This window comes from Oryctolagus cuniculus, chromosome 19 (genome assembly GCF_964237555.1).
Source record: "Oryctolagus cuniculus chromosome 19, mOryCun1.1, whole genome shotgun sequence".
NCBI lineage: Eukaryota > Metazoa > Chordata > Mammalia > Lagomorpha > Leporidae > Oryctolagus > Oryctolagus cuniculus.
This window is the reverse complement of record NC_091450.1, coordinates 31,940,747-31,958,801: the sequence shown is the minus strand read 5'-3', so window position 1 is coordinate 31,958,801 and position 18,055 is coordinate 31,940,747. Positions and strand designations below refer to the sequence as shown.

General features: G+C 54.7%; 1 protein-coding gene across 3 annotated transcripts in view; it reads right to left on the bottom strand.

The window, feature by feature from the left end:
• Nucleotides 1–4,688: 4,688 nt before the first annotated feature.
• The window catches only part of NLRC3 (NLR family CARD domain containing 3), a 36,187-nt gene continuing 22,820 nt past the window's right edge, over nucleotides 4,689–18,055 (bottom strand). The window contains exons 12-20 of one of the 3 annotated variants that reach the window (XR_011384449.1): nucleotides 17,971–18,054; nucleotides 17,337–17,420; nucleotides 16,908–16,991; nucleotides 14,771–14,854; nucleotides 14,301–14,384; nucleotides 13,682–13,739; nucleotides 13,258–13,341; nucleotides 10,799–13,050; nucleotides 4,689–5,578 (exon numbers count right to left, since the gene is read on the bottom strand). Coding sequence is in view for 2 of the 3 variants with exons in the window: in XM_070063987.1 (XP_069920088.1) it covers nucleotides 12,877–13,050; nucleotides 13,258–13,341; nucleotides 13,682–13,739; nucleotides 14,301–14,384; nucleotides 14,771–14,854; nucleotides 16,908–16,991; nucleotides 17,337–17,420; nucleotides 17,971–18,054 (736 nt within the window). In the remaining variant the exon portion in view is untranslated. Of the gene's footprint in view, nucleotides 5,579–10,291; nucleotides 13,051–13,257; nucleotides 13,342–13,655; nucleotides 13,740–14,300; nucleotides 14,385–14,770; nucleotides 14,855–16,907; nucleotides 16,992–17,336; nucleotides 17,421–17,970; nucleotide 18,055 lie in introns of those variants that run through there. The other 2 variants (XM_070063988.1, XM_070063987.1) reach the window with 2 other exon arrangements.

Here is an 18,055-nt window from a genome sequence, read left to right as displayed (position 1 = left end):
AGGTCAGTGAAAATCTAGCATTGTGGTCATTGCTGACAGTTTGGGATGTTTTTAAAATTAGTTTTATTTATTTGAGAGGTAAGAGACAGTACTTCCATCATTGGTTCACTACCCAAATGCCTGTAACAGCTGGGCTGAAGCCAGGAACCAGGAACTCAGTCCAGGTCTCTCACATACATGGGTTTGAGGAAACTAATTCCTTGAGCCATCACTGCTGTCTCCCAGGGTCTATGTTATTGGAAAACTGGAATTAACAGGAGCTTGAGCCAGGAGTCAGACGTAGGTACCCTGGGGTGGGACACAGATGTCTTTGATTGCTAGATAAATGCCCACTCCCCTGGGTTTGTTGTTTGTTTGAAGTATATATATTTATTTGAAAGAGACAGAGAGATCTTCCATCCACTGGTTTACTCCTCAAATGGCTGCAGTGACCAGAGCTACGCGGGTCCAAAGCCAGGAGACAGGAGCTTTTTCCGGGTCTCCCACTTGGGTGTAGAGGCCTGAACACTTGAGCCATCTTCGTTGCTTTCCTAGATGCAATAGCAGATTGGCAGAGAGTGAATCAGAAGTGGAGCAGGTAGGATTCGAACCAGTGCCCATACGGGATGCTGGCATTACAGGCGATGGCTTTACTCACTACACTAGAACACTGGCTCCCTCCCCCAGGTTTTTTTTTAAATACATAATTAAAGAACCTCTTGAAACGATTTAGAATGTGTATATTGGGGTCATGCTGTGGCGCAGTGGGTTGAGCCAGCTCCTCCTCCTCTTCTGATCCTGCTCCCCCACGTTTATGTGCCTGGGAAAGCAGTGGACAATGGCTCAGGTACTTGGGTCCCTGCACCCACCTGGGAGACCCAGGTGGAGTTCGTCTGGGCTCCTATCTTCAGCCTGGACCAGCCCCAGCCCCTGGCCATTGTGGCCACTGGGCAGTGAGCTAGATGGAGGATCTCTCTATGTCTCTCTGACTTTTTTTTTTTTTTTTTAGTTTTGTTTATTATTTATTTGAGAGGTAAAGTTACAGACAGGGTGAGACAGAGAAGTCTTCCATCCGCTGGTTCACTTCTCAAATAACTACAACAGTCAGAGCTGTGCCAATCTGGAGCTAGGAGCCGGAAGCTTCTTCTGGGTCCCCCATGTGGGTGCAGGCGCCCAAGGACTTGGGCCGTCTTCCACTGCTTTCCCAGGCCATAGCAGAGAGCTGGATCAGGAAAGGAGCAGCCCGGACTAGAACTGGCGCCCATATGAGATGCCAGCACTGCAGGTATCCGGAGGATTAACCTACTGCACCGCAGCACCAGCCCTGTCACTCTGCCATTCAATAAATGAAAAATAATTTTTTTGTTTTTTGTTTTGTTTGTTTTTGACAGGCAGAGTGGACAGTGAGAGAGACAGACAGACAGAAAGGTCTTCCTTTTCCGTTCACTCCCCGCAATGGCCACTGTGGCTGGTGTGCTGTGGCCAGCGCGCTGCGCTGATCTGAAGCCAGGAGCCAGGTACTTCTTCTGGTCTCCCATGCGGGTGCAGGGCCCAAGGACTTGGGCCATCCTCCACTGCACTCCTGGGCCACAGCAGAGAGCTGGACTGGTAAATGAAAAAATAATTTTTAAAAAATGTATATTGAGGCCAGCGCCGTGGCTCAATAGGCTAATCCTCTGCCTTGCGGCGCCGGCACACCGGGTTCTAGTCCGGTTGCCCCTCTTCCAGGCCAGCTCTCTGCTGTGGCCAGGGAGTGCAGTGGAGGATGGCCCAGGTGCTTGGGCCCTGCACCCCATGGGAGACCAGGAGAAGCACCTGGCTCCTGCCATCGGATCAGCGCGGTGCACCGGCCGCAGTGCGCTGGCCGTGGCGGCCATTGGAGGGTGAACCAACGGCAAAGGAAGACCTTTCTCTCTCTCACTGTCCACTCTACCTGTCAAAAAGTATATTGATAAAAAATACAAAGGAAAAATTTTCAAGTCCTCAATTTTTATTAGTGGTATCTATCAAGAGCAAAATCAAGAAAATCTGAAGACTGCTTCCCTTTTAGCTGGGGTGGAAGAAGAAATACAGGTGCTCTTCCATTGACATTTTAAACTAGCATCAGTGAGAGGAAGCTGTGTCCATTTGGTAAACAAAACACAGTGCAGATAGCACAGCTGTTGTGTGGACCCAGGGGACTCCAGGTGCCAGAATCCAGGACTCCCTGGGTTGGAAGGGAGCTGAAAGTCTACCTCCTCACCAGAGAGAAGTCCTTTCTGGGTGCATACGAATTCTCCTTTCTGCTGGGCTCTGATTGGGACAGTGTGGGCCGGCTGGGCTCTGGCACGTCCATGACCGCAGACAGAAGACTTGTCCAGTCGAGGCGCTTGAAGGCACGTGGTCATTGACGAGTGTAAAACAGCAGCAGAGAGGGAGTCCTCAGGACTGCTCAGTGAGATCACGTTCTGATTGAGACATTTAAGTAATTCAGAGGGACTGTGGCTTGTTTCCAAGAATGAATATGTGGAGCTGAGAAGAAGTGATTAGAAAGTAGGAGTTTTAGGAACTGCAGTCTCTCAGGACCTCGGTGAGGGGATCATTTTGCTACAGATGTGCTTCCTGGTGCTTACTTTTTCTGGTCAGCAATTATTGAGCCCTGCTGTATTTAGTAGCTACTGGAGAACTCAAAGATGAACTTTGGACTTGACCAGCTGACGGCCTAGAAAGAGGATTGGACATTATAGTACAGTGCTGTGAGGTGTCAGGGGAACTTGGTGTTAGGGGCAGCTCTGCGTGTCTGAAAGAGTTGAGGAAGATGTCTGTGAAAGTCACATTTGAGGGATCTGGTGGGCTTGAATGTGCTGAGTCTCAGAGCCACCAAAGGGCCCAGCCCCTGGTGGTGTCCTGGTGAGCCTGAGGGGCGGAGTAAGCAGTGAGTGGGTGACAAGGAACGCCTTTTTTGTGCTAAAGAGTTTGTTGGATTCTGACCTGTAGGCAGATAGCAGTCCCCAGAGATCAGAAACTTCAGAAGAATTGCTCTGGAAAAAACTGGGAGGGCAGATGGAAGAGGCGGCGGGGCGGGCCGGGAGCCGTCTGTGTGTAGCAGAAGAGCTCGTGGTGCTGGTGGAGAGAGCTGGATGCACGTGGGGAACGGGGTACCCGGGATTCTGTGGGAGGTGCACCGCAGAGGAGAAGGGAGTCTGCAGGAGGGGTCCAGTTCAGGTGTCTTCACAGGAGTTACAGGAGGAAGAGCCGACAGGGCGGGGTGGAGCGCGGCATGCTGACGGCATCCGGCAGACACCAGGGCGGCATTGCCTGGTGCTCACTTGGAGGTACTGAAAGGGACAGGCAGGGGAGGCGTCCTGTTTAACCTGGGGGATCGAATACATTGATTTATCTCTGCCTTCTCCTAAAATTCCACTAAAATGAGAGTGTGAGAAGAAATTCTCGGCAGGAAAATAGAGACAGAGCACGAAGCCACAGCCAGACAGGTTCATTCAGAATAAAGCCGGGTGGGGGGTCTCGCTCCCGGATGAACGCTCGCAGAGCGAGCCCCTTCCCACCGCTTTGTATGTGATAAACCCCTCTTGTCTGTAAGTCAAGTCTTGGGGGTCTGAGCTAAAGCTGGGCTGCCAAGACAGAGGGAGCGCTTGGGCTCGTTCCAGAGGTCCTGCGAGATCACAGTGTGAGCTGGAGGGGTTTGGGCTGAGACTGGGGCTGGGGCTGGGGCTGGACTCGGGCTGAGCTGGAGGGAGAGAGCTTGGAGGAGTGGGGAGAGCTCAGGCTGAGGGCTGGACTTTTCACACAGTGGTGTGTCCAGCAGGCCAGGTGGGGCGGGCTGGTCAAGGCAGGGTGGGGCTGCATTAGCGCAGAGAAATCGGGGCCTGCTTGCTGTTGTGTAGGTCAGAGGTCAGCGTGGACCTGAGGCGTTTTGTCCTTGCTGCATCAATTCCAAAGGGCTGGATAAACCCACAAGAGTAAGAAAAGCCAGTGTGGAGGCTAGAATGGATGAGATCGAGACGGGGAGGAGTTAGTGCTGAGGAGACCGAGACCCAGGGCTCCCCAGAGGACAGGAACTCTTCCTGCCCAGCCTGGAGAGACAATAGCCAGAAGCCAGGTGCTGTGGAGAGTAGGGGCAGGCTTGGGTTGAAGGCAGAGATTGGCTGAAGGCGTGGGATGCCCCCCAGGCCCTCCATATCTTAGGCAGCCAGATAAATCTGGCTGGCTCTGAGGGACCTTACTAGAAATCCAAGGTTTAGTGGAAGCCCACTGTTTACCTGGGAAGGCTCCCCAGCTCCGTGCTGTTTGGCTCCAGGCGTGCCAGCAGGTGTGTGTACCACCTCAGGGGACTGGAGGGCAGAGGGGAGACCAGTACACACCTGTTAGTTCTACAGGAACAGCAATTATATAAAAGATAACTCAGCAGTGATCAGTACTAATAAACACTAATGATTTCACCAGAAAACATGCTACAGCTATGTTGGAAGGATGGAGAAGCAGAAAAGGATATAGAGTGATATACAGATGTTAAATCCTTATTTGCATAAGGGAAAGTCAATAGTAATCTGTAAAAATGATAAAACAAGAAATAAGGTGTAGAATATTTGATTTTTGGAGTAGGGGCATTTAGGAAAACAAGCTGCATCTTTGCCTTGTGAGCTTTGGAATACTTTGGATTTTTAAAATGTTGCTTTGATGAAAATAAATTTATAAGAAGAGAAATAGGGGCCGGCGCCGTGGCTCAATAGGCTAATCCTCCCCCTGTGGCGCAGGCACACCGGGTTCTAGTCCCGGTTGGGGCGCCGGATTCTGTCCCGGTTGCCCCTCTTCCAGGCCAGTTCTCTGCTATGGCCCGAGAGTGCAGTGGAGGATGGCCCAAGTACTTGGGCCCTGCACCCGCATGGGAGACCAGGAGAAGCACCTGGCTCCTGGCTTCGGATCAGTGTGGTGCACCAGCCACAGCGTACCAGCTGCAGTGGCCATTGGAGGGTGAACCAATGGTAAAGGAAGACCTTTCTCTCTGTGTCTCTCTCTCTCACTGTCCACTCTGCCTGTCCAAAAAAAAAGAAATAGGAAAAGGGTAGGAGCTTGAGATTCAGGCTGAAGAGGCATTTGTGTGGGTGGTTCTCCGGCAGAGTGCGTGGGTCAGGACAGGCGGTGAGAAGCTGTTGTGCTTAGAGAGAAAAGTCCACAAGGAGCCACATCCTAATGGGGGTAAACTTGCGTGTTTGGGAAAACAGCGTGCTTCGTTTTTCAGAATGTGTTGAAGGTAGAAGGATTCAGGACAATCATGGTATGGAGCCAGGGCGGACAGCAGGCCTTGCTGGAGATGAGCTCAGCCAGGACAAGCCAGACGGCGAGTGATGGGCTGAAGAGAGGTCGTGGTTTGAAGTCCGCACACGAGGTGTGACCTGTTCAGAGGGGCTGAGGGCCGAGCTGGGGGAAGGGTGGAGCCAGGAGCTTGCTGGAGGGGCTCAGGGCCCTGGCTTGGGTTTTTCGTTTGTTGAGAGAAAAACTTCATGAATTTTTACCTGAAGGTAACTCATTGGTGGAGTGAGCTTGGATCTGTGAGAGACAGGAATTGATGACACAAAGAGTCCTGCTGCTTAAACTTGCCCTGTGGATTGAAACACAGCGGAGTCAGGTCAGCAGTGGGGAGGGTGCTACTGTTTGGTTGGGGAAGCTGCAGTGGATTTCCTGGTCTTTGACACCTGTTTTCCGGTGGTGTCTGTTTCAGATAAAGCCCAAAGCGGTTGTGTTGGCTTGAGGGAGGCCACCAGAAGGCACAGGGAAGCCCCTCTGGTCGGCAGCAGGTGAACAGTTCCTGCCTGTGTCTAGATCTTTTTTTAAAGATTTATTTATTTATTTATTTGAAGGTCAGAGTTACAGAGACAGGAGAGAGATCCACAGAATCTTCCATCTGCTGGTTTGCTCTTCAAATGGCTGCAATGGCCAGGACTGGGCCAGGCTGAAGCCAGGAGCCAGGAGCTTCTTCCAGGTCTCACATGTGGGTGTCAGGGGCTCAAGAACATGGGCTGTCTTCCGCTGCTTTCCCAGGCATATTAGCAGGGAGCTGGATCAGGAGTGGAGCAGCCAGCACTGGAACCAGCGCCCATACAGGATACCAGCATCATAGTCTGGGTTAACCGGCTACGCCACAGTGCCTGCCCCTGGAAGCACTCGTTAAAGTGAGTGATGGTTCCAGAGACCCAGGGAAGCTGGGTGTCTCCCTGGGAGCTGAAATTGTAGGGTTGGCTCTCGGGCTGCAGTGTGAAGGCTGAGAACGTTTCCCAACAGGCTTTGGGTTTGCAGCATAGGGCTCCTGGGCGTGACATCCGGTGACGCTCGTTAGCCTGCCCTGCGGCAAACAGCTTGACAAATGGTAGTTGGGTTTTCACCAACCTGAGTTGGGAAAAGAAAAACTGGGAGTGGGTGGAGCGAGTGCTGCAGTTGTGTAGTGGGCTTTTCATTCGAGGCAGTGAGAACATTGCAGATGTCACATGCTTTTTCCCCTAACATTTTATTTTGAAAACCGCAAACTTACTAGTTTGTTTTCTTCCTTCCTTCCTTCCTTCCTTCCTTCCTTCCTTCCTTCCTTCCTTCCTTCCTTCCTTCCTTCCTTCCTTCCTTCCTTCCTTCCTTCCTTCCTTTGTCTTTCTGTCTGTCTTTCTGTCTGTCTGTCTTTCTGTCTGTCTGTCTTTCTTTCTGTCTGTCTTTCTGTCTTTCTTTCTGTCTTTCTTTCTGTCTTTCTTTCTGTCTTTCGACAGAGAGAAAGAAATCTGTCTGCTGGTTCACTCCCCAAATGGCCGCAACGGCTGGGGCTGGACCAGGCAGGAGCCAGGAGCTTCTTCATGGTCTCCCGCGTGGGTGCAGGGGCCCAAGGACTTGGAACATCTTCTGCTGCTTTCTCAGGTGCATTAGCAGGGAGCTGGATAGGAAGTGGAGCAGCTGGGACTCCAACTGGCACCCATGTGGGATGCTGGCATTACAGACTATAGCTTAACCTGCTGTGGCACAGTGCCAGCCCCAAGACTTCAAACTTTTTGTAAAGTTGTACAGCCAAATACTGTCTTTTTTTTTTTTTTTTTTTTTTTTTAAGATTTATTTATTTGGGGCCGGCGCCATGGCTCACTTGGTTAATCCTCTGCCTGAGGCACCAGCTTCCCATATAGGCACTGGGTTCTAGTCCAGTTGCTCCTCTCCCAGTCCAGCTCTCTGCTGTGGCCCAGGAGGGCAGTAGAAGATGGCCCAAGCCCTTGAGCCCCTGCACCAAGTGGGAGACCAGGAGGAAGCTCCTGCTTCCTGGCTTTGGATTGGTGCAGCGCCAGCCATGACGGCCATTTAGGGAGTGAACCGACGGAGGGAAGACCTTTCTCTCTGTCTCTCTCTTTAACTGTCTGTAACTCTACCTGTCAAAAAAAAAAAAAAAAAAAAAGGATTTATTTATTTGAAAGTTACACACAAAAGGAGAGACAGAGAGGGCGAGAGAGAGGTCTTCCATCTGCTGTTGTTTTCTTTTTTTCTTTATTTTATTTTTTTATTATTTTTTTTTTTTTTTTGACAGGCAGAGTGCACAGTGAGAGAGAGAGACAGAGAGAAAAGTCTTCCTTTGCCATTGGTTCACCCTCCAATGGCCGCCGCGGCTGGCGCGCTGCGGCTGGCACACGGCACTGATCCGATGGCAGGAGCCAGGTGCTTACCCTGGTCTCCCATGGGGTGCAGGGCCCAAGTACTTGGGCCATCCTCCACTGCACTCCCTGGCCACAGCAGAGAGCTGGCCTGGAAGAGGGGCAACCGGACTAGAACCCGGTGTGCCGGCGCCGCAAGGCGGAGGATTAGCCTAGTGAGCCACGGCGCCGGCCTTTCTTTTTTTCTTTTGACAGAGTTAGACACTGAGAGACAGAGAAAGGTCTTCCTTACGTTGGTTCACCCCACAAATGGCTGCTGTGGCTGGAGCTACACCGATCCGAAGTCAGGAGCCAGGTGCTTCCTCCTGGTCTCCCATGCGGGTGCAGGGCCCAAGCACTTGGGCCATCCTCCACTGCCTTCCCGGGCCACAGCAGAGAGCTGGACTGGAAGAGGAGCATCCAGGACCAGAACCCAGCGCCTGTATGGGACGCCAGTGCTGCAGGCAGAGGATTAACCAAGTGAGCTACAGCGCCAGCCCCCATCTGCTGTTTTTACTTCCCAGTTGGCCGCAAGGGCCGGAGCTGTGCCGACCTGAAGCCAGGAGCCAGAGGCTTCCTCCAGGTCTTCCCATGTGGGTGCAGAAGCCTAAGGACTTGGGCCATTTTCTACTGCTTTCCCAGGCCATAGCAGAGAGCTGGATTGGAAGTGGAGCAGCTGGGACTCGAGCCAGCGCCCATATGGGATGCTGGCACTGCAGGCAGTGGCTTTGCCACAGCGCTGGCCCCACAGCCAAATACTTTTAACCTAGATCACCAGTTACCAACATCTCACCATGTTTCCCGTGCACAAGCATGTATATATATATATATATATATGCTTTTTGAACAATTTCAGAGTATGATGTGATTAATGACCCACCATACCATAGAATAATTATCACACTCAAATAAATTTTTTTTAAAGATTTATTTATTTACTTGAAAGAGTTATACAGAGAGAGGAGAGGGAGAGGAAGAGGGAGAGACAAAGAGGTCTTCCATCTGCTAGTTCACTCCCCAATTGGCCACAACGGCCAGAGCTGCTCTGATCTGAAGCCAGGAGCCAGGAACTTCCTCTGGGTCTCCCAGCAGGTACAGGGGCCCAAGGACTTGGGCCATCTTCTACTGCTTTCCCAGGTCATAGCAGAGAGCTTGACAGGAAGCGGAGTAGCCGGGTCTTGAACCGGCTCCCATATGGGGTGCCGGCACTGCAGGCGGTGGCTTTACCTGCTATGCCACAGCGCCAAACCCCACACTCAGAGAGCTTAATGCAGTACACACCTCTACTTCTGGCCATGCCCTCCTACCTGGACAGAATGCGTGAAGCAGTGGCATTGCAGCGTTTAGGCTACAGGTTGCAAGGACAGTGATCCCTGAGAGGGGAAGCAGATGCCGTGAGCCCAGCTGGAGGGATCGTAGCACACAATGTGGGGCAGGGAGAAGTTGCAGGAGTTGAAACTGGAAATCAGGAGGCCACGGTGGCTGGTGTTCAGAGGACGGAGCAACAGAGAGCAGAGCTGCGCAGGGTTCTTGACCCGCAGAAGGACCCTTGCAGCAGGTGTGTGAGGAAACCACCCAGAACCAGGGAAGGAACACCAAAAAGGAACAGGCAGAACTGTCCCCAGGCTCACAGAGGGCCAGCATAGTTGGTGTCCCCACAGCCAGATCGGGCAAACCCTGCAGTGTGTGGGCAGCACGTAGAGCATGCAGAAAACAGAGGGCCTCAGTGGCGAGGTCTGCCTAGCAACACTGAAAGGTGGAAAGGAACAAAAAGTTTAAGTAATCACGTCCCAGAACAAAACCCAAGGATATTTTAAGGAATACAGAAATTGTTCCCAACAAGTTAATATGCCCAATGTCTGGTTTCCAGTCAGAAAGTTCTAGGTATAGGGTCAGTGTTTAGTGTCTGCATTCCACATTGGAATACCTGGATATGATTCCCAGCTCCGACCGAGGCTCCAACTTCCTGCTCTTGCACACCCTGGGAGGCGGCCATAATGGCGGAAGTAGCTGGGTCCCTGCCACCCACAGGAAAGCCCTGGATCGAGCTCCCAGCTTCAGCCTGGCCCAACTCTGCCCATTACAGGCATGGAGGAGCGACCAGCAGATGGGACATCTCTCACTGTGTTTCTATCTCTATGTCTGTCTGTCTACCTCTCAAAAAAACAAAACAAAAAAAAACTTAATAAAAATTACTAGATATAAGAAGAAAAAGGGAGAAACAGGTCCAAGATTCAGACAAATCCTTTTTTAAGATTTATTTATTTGAAAGGCAGTTACACAGGCCGGCGCCGCGGCTCACTAGGCTAATCCTCCGCCTAGCGGCGCCGGCACACCGGGTTCTAGTCCCGGTCGGGGCGCCGGATTCTGTCCCGGTTGCCCCTCTTCCAGGCCAGCCTTCTGCTGTGGCCAGGGAGTGCAGTGGAGGATGGCCCAGGTGCTTGGGCCCTGCACCCCATGGGAGACCAGGAAAAAGCACCTGGCTCCTGGCTCCTGCCATCGGATCAGCGCGGTGCGCCGGCCGCAGCGCGCTGGCCGCGGCGGCCATTGGAGGGTGAACCAACGGCAAAAGGAAGACCTTTCTCTCTGTCTCTCTCTCTCACTGTCCACTCTGCCTGTCAAAAAAAAATAAATAAATAAAAAAAAAAAAAAAAAAAAAAAAAGAAAGGCAGTTACAGAGAGAGAGAGGTCTTCCATCTGTTGGTTCATTCCCCAAATGGCCACAACAGCTGAAGCTGGGCGCATGCAAAGGCAGGTGCCAGGAGCCTCTTCTGGGTCTCCCACATGGGTGCAGGGGCCCAAGCACTTGGGCCATTTTCTGCTGCTTTCTGAGGCCATAACAGAGTTGGATCAGAAGTGGAGCAGCTGGGACTTGAACCTGCACCCATATGGGAAAATGGATCTGTAGGTGGCGGCTTTACTCACTACGCCACTACGCCACAGCGCCGGCCCCAAACAAAGCCTCTGACAGCCACAGCTGTTAGTGGAGGAACGAGCATGGGAAGGAGAGCGAAAAGGTCTCGGACAAAACTCGGAGAGACTTAGGAGAACGCTGAAACAGGACGCGGGTTAGATGGGATGAACAGCAGTTTAGATGCTGTGGAAGAAGGTATCAGTGACCCTGTGACAGTGGAACTCCATGTGAAGACAAACCCCCAATCAGCGCGTACCAGTTACTGATCGCTGCTTCCACTCCAGATCCGCCTTTGGTCCTGCCTGCGCCGGTGGAGCCGGGCCCTGTGCGTCCCTGTCCTTGGCCATCCAGTGAGGTGGGAAGTGGCAGCGGCAGCCACTCTCAGAGGCCCTCAGGCATTGTCACCCCTCTGAGCCTTCTCCAGGGCCCGGCCATCACGGCAGACAGAAGGCAGCCAAGCCGCAGCGCCCCAGTACTGAGCAAAAGGCTGTCGGGAATCCTACGGCCAGCAGACGCGTCTTTCAGATGCACCTGGAAGCCTAGAAGGCCCTCATTCAAGTGTCTGCGGTTTCCACATCACGTTCTTTTTTTTTAAATTTTTTTTATTTTTATTTTTTGACAGAGTGGACAGTGAGAGAGACAGAAAGGTCTTCCTTTGCCGTTGGTTCACCCTCCAATGGCCGCCATGGCTGGCGCGCTGTGGCCGGCGCATTGCACTGATCCGATGGCAGGAGCCAGGTACTTCTCCTGGTCTCCCATGGGGTGCAGGGCCCAAGCACTTGGGCCATCCTCCACTGCACTCCCTGGCCACAGCAGAGAGCTGGCCTGGAAGAGGGGCAACCGAGACAGAATCCGGCGCCCCAACTGGGACTAGAACCCGGTATGCCAGTGCCGCAAGGTGGAGGATTAGCCTAGTGAGCCACGGTGCCGGCCACATCACGTTCTTTATAACAGATTTTTCCCTCCTGTCCGGGGCCCAGTCAAAGCCCGGCCCAGCCTATTGTGTTTTTCTTGGCACTGACATTTTTGGAGAGGTCGGGTCCGCTCTGCGGAATGCCGCTCATTTTGGAGTTTGTGTACTTGTTCTTTCTTGATGAGGTTCAGTAAACGTTTTTGGCAAGAACAGGGCATCAGTGACGTGTCCTGGAGCACTCCGTCGGGGGCGCGTGCTGTCTGTCCTGTGGTTGGTTGGCCGTGTGAAGCTTGGTTGCTGTGAAGGTGCCGCGTGCTGGGTTCCAGCTGGCTAAGGTGTGTTGTCACCTTTGCTGAAGGGCTTCGCCTTTGTGGAGTGATGTTCTGAGCCTTTGCAGTCTTTTTCCCCAGCAGGTTTTCATGGTCTTGGTGTCCATGGATTCTTGTGTAAATACCACTTTTAAAGAGATATTTGGGACAGCAGTGCTTCCCTTTTGAATTTGAAAGTGACAGTGGCAGTGTGGCATTCATAAGCATTGTCCTTGGTTGTTCAGTTGTTGAGATCTGTGATGTCCCCACTTGGACTTTTTTTCTCCAATTTCAATCTGAGCCAGCCATGGGTGTTTACTCTAGGCAGAAGCCCAGCTCGCTTGTCAGCGTAGGAAGCTGGGGCATGGTGCTTCAGGAAACTGGGGCGTGGTTCGGGAAGCTGGGACATGGTTCGGGAAGCTGGGGCGTGGTGGTTCGGGAAGCTGGGCCGTGGTTCGGGAAGCTGGGTCGCGGTGGTTGGGAAGCTGGGGCGGGGCATGATGGTTGGGAAGCCTGATGCAAAATGTCTTAGTAACTCAGTGGCACCGACAGTGGGTCACCAGTGTTGCAGACTCCAGATGGCACGTGGGGCCTTGCCCTTGTGCCGGGGAGGTTTTGTAATGGATGCAGAGTGGCAGAACCCTTGCAGGCGCCCGCCTGTGTCTCCAGGCTCCCGGAATAGGGCCTTGCACTTGTCTTCATGGCTTTCTCGTACTCTAAGGATCACACCTCTAAAACCCCCTTTCCTCTTGAGCAAAGAAAGAGGGGCCCCTGTGTCACCCCTGCAAACTGGCGGGCTCAACACACCTGAGGACTGCTGCGCATTTCAGCGTGAGGCTGATTTGGACCGGATGAATGGGAAAGGGCAGTGATGACCTTAAGTCGGGGGCAAATGAAATGTCGAGGTATAAATCCGCTAGAACCGCTAGAACCAGCTTCTTACAGTACAGCACTTCTGGGCCCCCTGTGTGCCTTGCTGGCAGCCCCGGCCCTCTGAGGCAGACACACCCGCCCTGCCTGGACTGACCCTGGGCCGGGAGAGGGGCTCGGGAACCCCTGTGGTAGCACCTCTCCTTCCCTTGCACGGGAGACCAGGCCTCGGGCTGGGACAGGTCATTCCCAAGTGACAGGAAGGCACCTGGGGTGTGGTCTTGGTCTCTGCTTGTCCTGCCCGGTCCACTGGGAACTTGTTCTGGTCACATGTCCACCGTGCACGTGGGAGCGTTTGTCTTTATAGCCTCTGAGATCATCCTGGCACCAGATTCCCCGATCTGGTTTCCCTGTAGACTGGAAGAGAAGGGGCAAGGCCGGGCTGGGTGCCTCCAGGTTCTCAGCAGAAAACGCAGAACTCCCCACGGAAGCTTTGTGCTTCCAGGAGCCCTCTCCCGGGCGAGGCTCAGGCTGCCCCGATCGTGAGCTGAACTCCGCAGAGCAGTCCTAAGGAGGGGTGAGCAGGAGCGGCAGGGGAGGGGTGGTCCTGCTGAGCCTACTCACTTGATGTGCTGCAGCCCGTGGTTTCCGGACAGCGCCGTGGCCACACAGATCGCCCCGTCCATGCCCAGGGAGTTCTCTTGCAGGCTAGGCAGAGAACAGATGGCCCGGTGAGCGCTGGGACAGTCCAGCCCCACAGGAGGCCACGCTGCTGCGTGTCCTGGGGGCCGCCGAGGGGCGGGCTCTGCTGGCTGACTTGTCCGCAGGCACCACCACAGCCATCCCACCGGGGATCGTCAGTGCCATTGTGAAGTGGCTGACTTGGGAGTTCAGCCCGTCAGCTGCAGCACGTGCACCTGACAGAGCAGTCCTGGGTGCTCCTAGCGTGGCATCCCACGGGAAGAGCAGCAGGGGCATCTGCTGCCCTGGGATGCACGCGGGCAGTCGCTGAGGCCACTTACTTGAGTCTCCGGAGGCTTGAGTTTACCTTCAAGGCCTTTGCCAGGGCTTTGGCTCCAGCCACCCCGATGGCATTCCCTCTTAGGCTGCAAGGAAAGACAGGGGACCTGAGGCTCGGGGCCAGGCCGAGAGGGGTCATCGCTGCCTCTTTGGAAGGGTGATGGGTTACTTGGGCTCCAGCAATGCCAGGAGGTGAGGATTGCTCCGTCCTCACTCCCCGGTGGCTGCAGAGTTGGATGCGGGGTGTCGGGACTTTGAAGGCTGGGTGCAGTTGGCACTCTGTGGGAGCCCCCTCCTCCTCTTCTCTTCCAAAAAAAGGAGAAGCTGAGCCGAAACAGGAGAGGCAGTGCTTGCACCCTGCAGGTCCCTGGTCCAACTCTGTGCCATAAACCCTGGAGAGCCACACCTGAGAGCCTCACAAAGCCTCCCTCCCTGCCCGGGAGTCCCCTCAGCGGGGCAAGGCCACCCCCGAGAGCAGGAACTTGGCAAGAGAAGGGAAAGCCACCGTGACTCCAGGCGAATGGGGACCGTCGCTGGGGCCTTAAGTGGAAGTCATTAAGTTGCTCAGTTCCCCTCATCTTTTCATTTGGAATCCGCAGCTTGGTTCCTTTGAGCCAAAGGCTATGTCTGGAGGCAGGAGTACTTACTCAAGGATCTCCAAGGTTCTGTTCACAGCCAGGGCCTCCCCAAGTGCCTGGGCCCCCCGGGTACCAATGGAGGCCACCTGGAGACTGAGAAGAGGTGCAGTAGTGCTTGCCACAGCCCCACGCCTGCCAAGGCCCACAAACTCTCCCTTAACTTAGGGCTGACGAGAGAAATAGCGCAAAGAAGTGTTGGCCCACGATCTCTCCCAGGAATGCACCTCCCACCTACAGGGTCCCGTGCCCAGGACATCTGCGGGCTACACATAAGGAAGTGAGTCTCCTGGGAAGCGTGAGGTAGGGAGGGGACACTCATCGCTGTACCCTTAATGCTTTCTGGGTTTGATTCCCTGATTGCTAATCTATCAATATAATGTTGATATTTCCTATAATAATATTAGAAAAATTAAACACCAGTTCCTTGGGGTTGGCATGAGAGGCCAGCCTCCCGGGCTGCCATGCATGACGGGACTTACTAGAGGGCCGTGAGCGCCGTGTTCACCTTCAGAGAGCCAGCCACCGCTGAGGCACCTTCGTCCCCAATGGCGTTTTCCTGTAGACTGAACACGGAGTTGGAGCTGTTCCATGCCTGCGCACAGGCCAGCACCCCCACAGGAACTGCCCAGCGTGGGCCTCCCAGGTTCCTTTAGACACAGGCCAGCCAGAGACACGCTCCCAGGGTCACTCTGGGGACCCTCCCGGCTGCCCTTGTCACGCCTGCCTGCCCACACGTGCCCTGGGGGGTGCGACTCCATGCAGGGTGTCTGGGGGCTGCATGAATCGGAACCTTGGCAGGCAGGCAAGGAAAGGGACTCAGGGAGACTGTCGGCAAGGGTTCGGGCCAAAAAGGGTGCGGCTTTCAAAACCCACCAGAAACAACCTGAAGCCCTCCGTCCCTGGGCCACTGCTGCCAGCAGCATTCTGTAACCTCTATTTATTTACTTATTCTTCCTCTCCCTTCTAAGTCACAGGGCCTTGGGGCAGAAAATGAGGGTAGTTGTGGTGGACACTGGCTTTTAGTAGACAAATATTTGAGTGTGCATTGTGCAAGGGGTGTGCATGGCAGCAGGTAGAAAGACGTGATTAAGTGAGCAGCCGTGAGAGGCCAAGCCAGACTGCCGGGAAAACCAGCAGGGCTCCTCCCCAGTGGTCACAGAACACTGCCCAGGATAAACTGGTCAAAACCAACCCCCAAAAGATGAGGCCCAGGAGGGCCCTGCAGAAATCTGAGTTCCCCGAGTGGTTAAGAACAGGGTTTGGGGGGCCGGTGCTGTGGTGCAGTGTGTTAACGCCCGGCCTGAAGCACCGGCATCCCATGTGGTCACCAATTCTAGTCCTGGCTGCTCCACTTCTGACCCAGCTCTCTGCTATGGCCTGGGATAACAGTGGAAGATGGCGCAAGTCCTTGGGCCCCTGCACATGGGAGACCCAGAAGAAGCTCCTGGCTCCTGGCTCCTGGCTCCTGGCTCCTGGCTTCAGGTTGGTGCAGCTCCAGCTGTTGCTGCCAACTGGGGAGTGAACCATCAGATGGAAGACCTTGCTCTCTGTCTCTACCTCTCTCTGTAACTCTTTCAAATAAATAAAATAAATCTTTAAAAGAAAAAAAAAAAACAGGGTTTGGGAGGTGTAAAGTTGATTTTTCGGGGCCTTCTGAGCCACACAGGAGGCTTGCACTTCCCCTGTAGCACCAGGCAGCCATTCAAGGATCTCACCCAGACAGGGATAAGTAGGCGCTTTGCAAAGATCTCTGGCCAGCAGTGTGGGGTAAGGGGTGGAGGGGGCTGGGTGGGAGACTGCTGAGTGATGCAGGTCTAGATGGTAGCCACAGGGATCAAGAGAACCGGGTGGGTGGTGAGACCCTGGAGGGAACATCAGCAGGACTTGGAGAACAGGGAGTTGGGGGTGAGGGGCAAGCCAAAAGCAGGCAGGTGAGAGAGGCAGACAAACCGTAGTGCTGGGGGTCCCCAGGGATGGAGCTCCAGGGGCTTCTGGGGCCTGGACCATCACTGGAGTCCCCAGTTGTCCCTAAGGAGAAGGTGGCCTGGGACGGCACCCTGGGGAGCCCCAGTGTTCAGGCAGAAGCCAAGCAGAAGAAAAGCATGTGGAGATCCAGCCAGAAAGGGGATGTCCTAGAAGCTGGAGCAGCCTGAGTGGACCCAGCGTCCACGGGCAGGGTGAACGGGTAACTAACACCTGTGTGTCTGTCTGTGCGGCAGAATGTAGTTTAGCCACAAAAAGGAAGGAAGTACACTGCAACGTGGCTGGTCCCGGGAGACCATGTGGCTGTGTCCCTGGAGACAGTGTCCATTAGTGGTTGCCATGGTGGGGGGTGGGAAGAATGGAAAGGGAATGCTAAGTATGGGGTTTCCTTTCAATTGTTGACTTAGAATATGCTAGAAACTGGTGCATGGTAGACTTCCAATAGGTAGACTGCTATGCTTTGTGGAGTATATTTTAATGACCCTCTTGGATTTTTTAAAAAAGTTGACGAGGACCTGATCATGCCTGCTGACCTCAGGGCAGGGAGGCTGAGCCCTGGCCTGGCCTGGCCAGCCCTGGCTTCTCAGGTCCCCCTGCCCGCCCCGCCCCTGCAGCCCTGTGGGTGGCACTTACTCTAAGCTGGTCAGGCTCCTGTTGAGCTGTAGAGCTTGCCCGAGGGCCCTGGCAGCACCGGCCTGGATGAAGTTCCACTGCAGGCTGGGCAGACAGACAGGCATGACCGCATGGCCTGTGCAGAGCCCAGCAGGGTCTGACGGTGACTCCTGCAGCCCTCCTCACATGGGGTCCGAAAGGGGTCCGTGGTGGCCACAGGGACAGACCCACAAGGTGACTCTAAGTGGCCCTTGCATAAGGCCTGGGACCCCTGAGGCCCAGCCTGCTACGTGGTTGGGTGCGGCCTGTACAGACGGCATGGGCCCCGGAGACCGTTGAAGCTTGAGGGTCGGGGGGAGCCCAGAGGCAGGCCTGCACAGAGTTGGTGTGCGTGGATATGGCCCTCGGCTCTGTGGAAGGGCACGGGGTAGGGTGAGGCCATGGACTCACTGCAGAGACCTGAGGGCACGGTTTCCTCCCACTGCGACTGCGATGGCCTGGGCGCCCTGGTCCTGGAGCAGGTTGGCTGTCAGGCTGCGGGGGAGTGGGGCAAATGAGTGAGAGCTGGCCTGAAGGAAGCCCCCTGTCCTCTGTCACCAGGGCGTTCAGGTCACTCCCCCCGTCCCGAGGGCCACATGGGGTCTGTGCCAGTGTTACGAGCTGTGGAGCTCTGGTGAGCCAGGCACGGGCGCTGGAGCACTGTTCTGAGCCATCAACAACCTGGGGCAGGCACGGCCAGGATCTGCAGAACTGCCCGGGGCACTCACTGCCCAGTGGCATGGTGCCACACTGACTCCAGGAGGCCCCTCCCACGTGCTTGTCCCTCACCCGGGCTATGGCAGGCTCAGCAGCACACCGTCCACCCCCTTGTGTCACTCGTCATGGGAGCCGGGGCATGTGTCATGGATGCCACCAGACACTAGGTCTACAACCCCTTCCCAGCTCGGTCCTCCTCCAGTCCTGTGACATGGCCAGGGTGTGGAGAGCCTAGGCCACTGGGGTGGCCCCTGTTAGGACGGTGGTGGTTCAGGCCCCGGGCATCACTAGCCCTAGGAAGCGGAGTTAGCCCCTTCCCGGCACGTACTCCAGGTTCTCCAAGGTGCTGTTGGTGCAGAGCGCGTGAGCCAGAGCCTGGGCACCCTCTGGGCTGATGGAGTTCTCACGCAGGC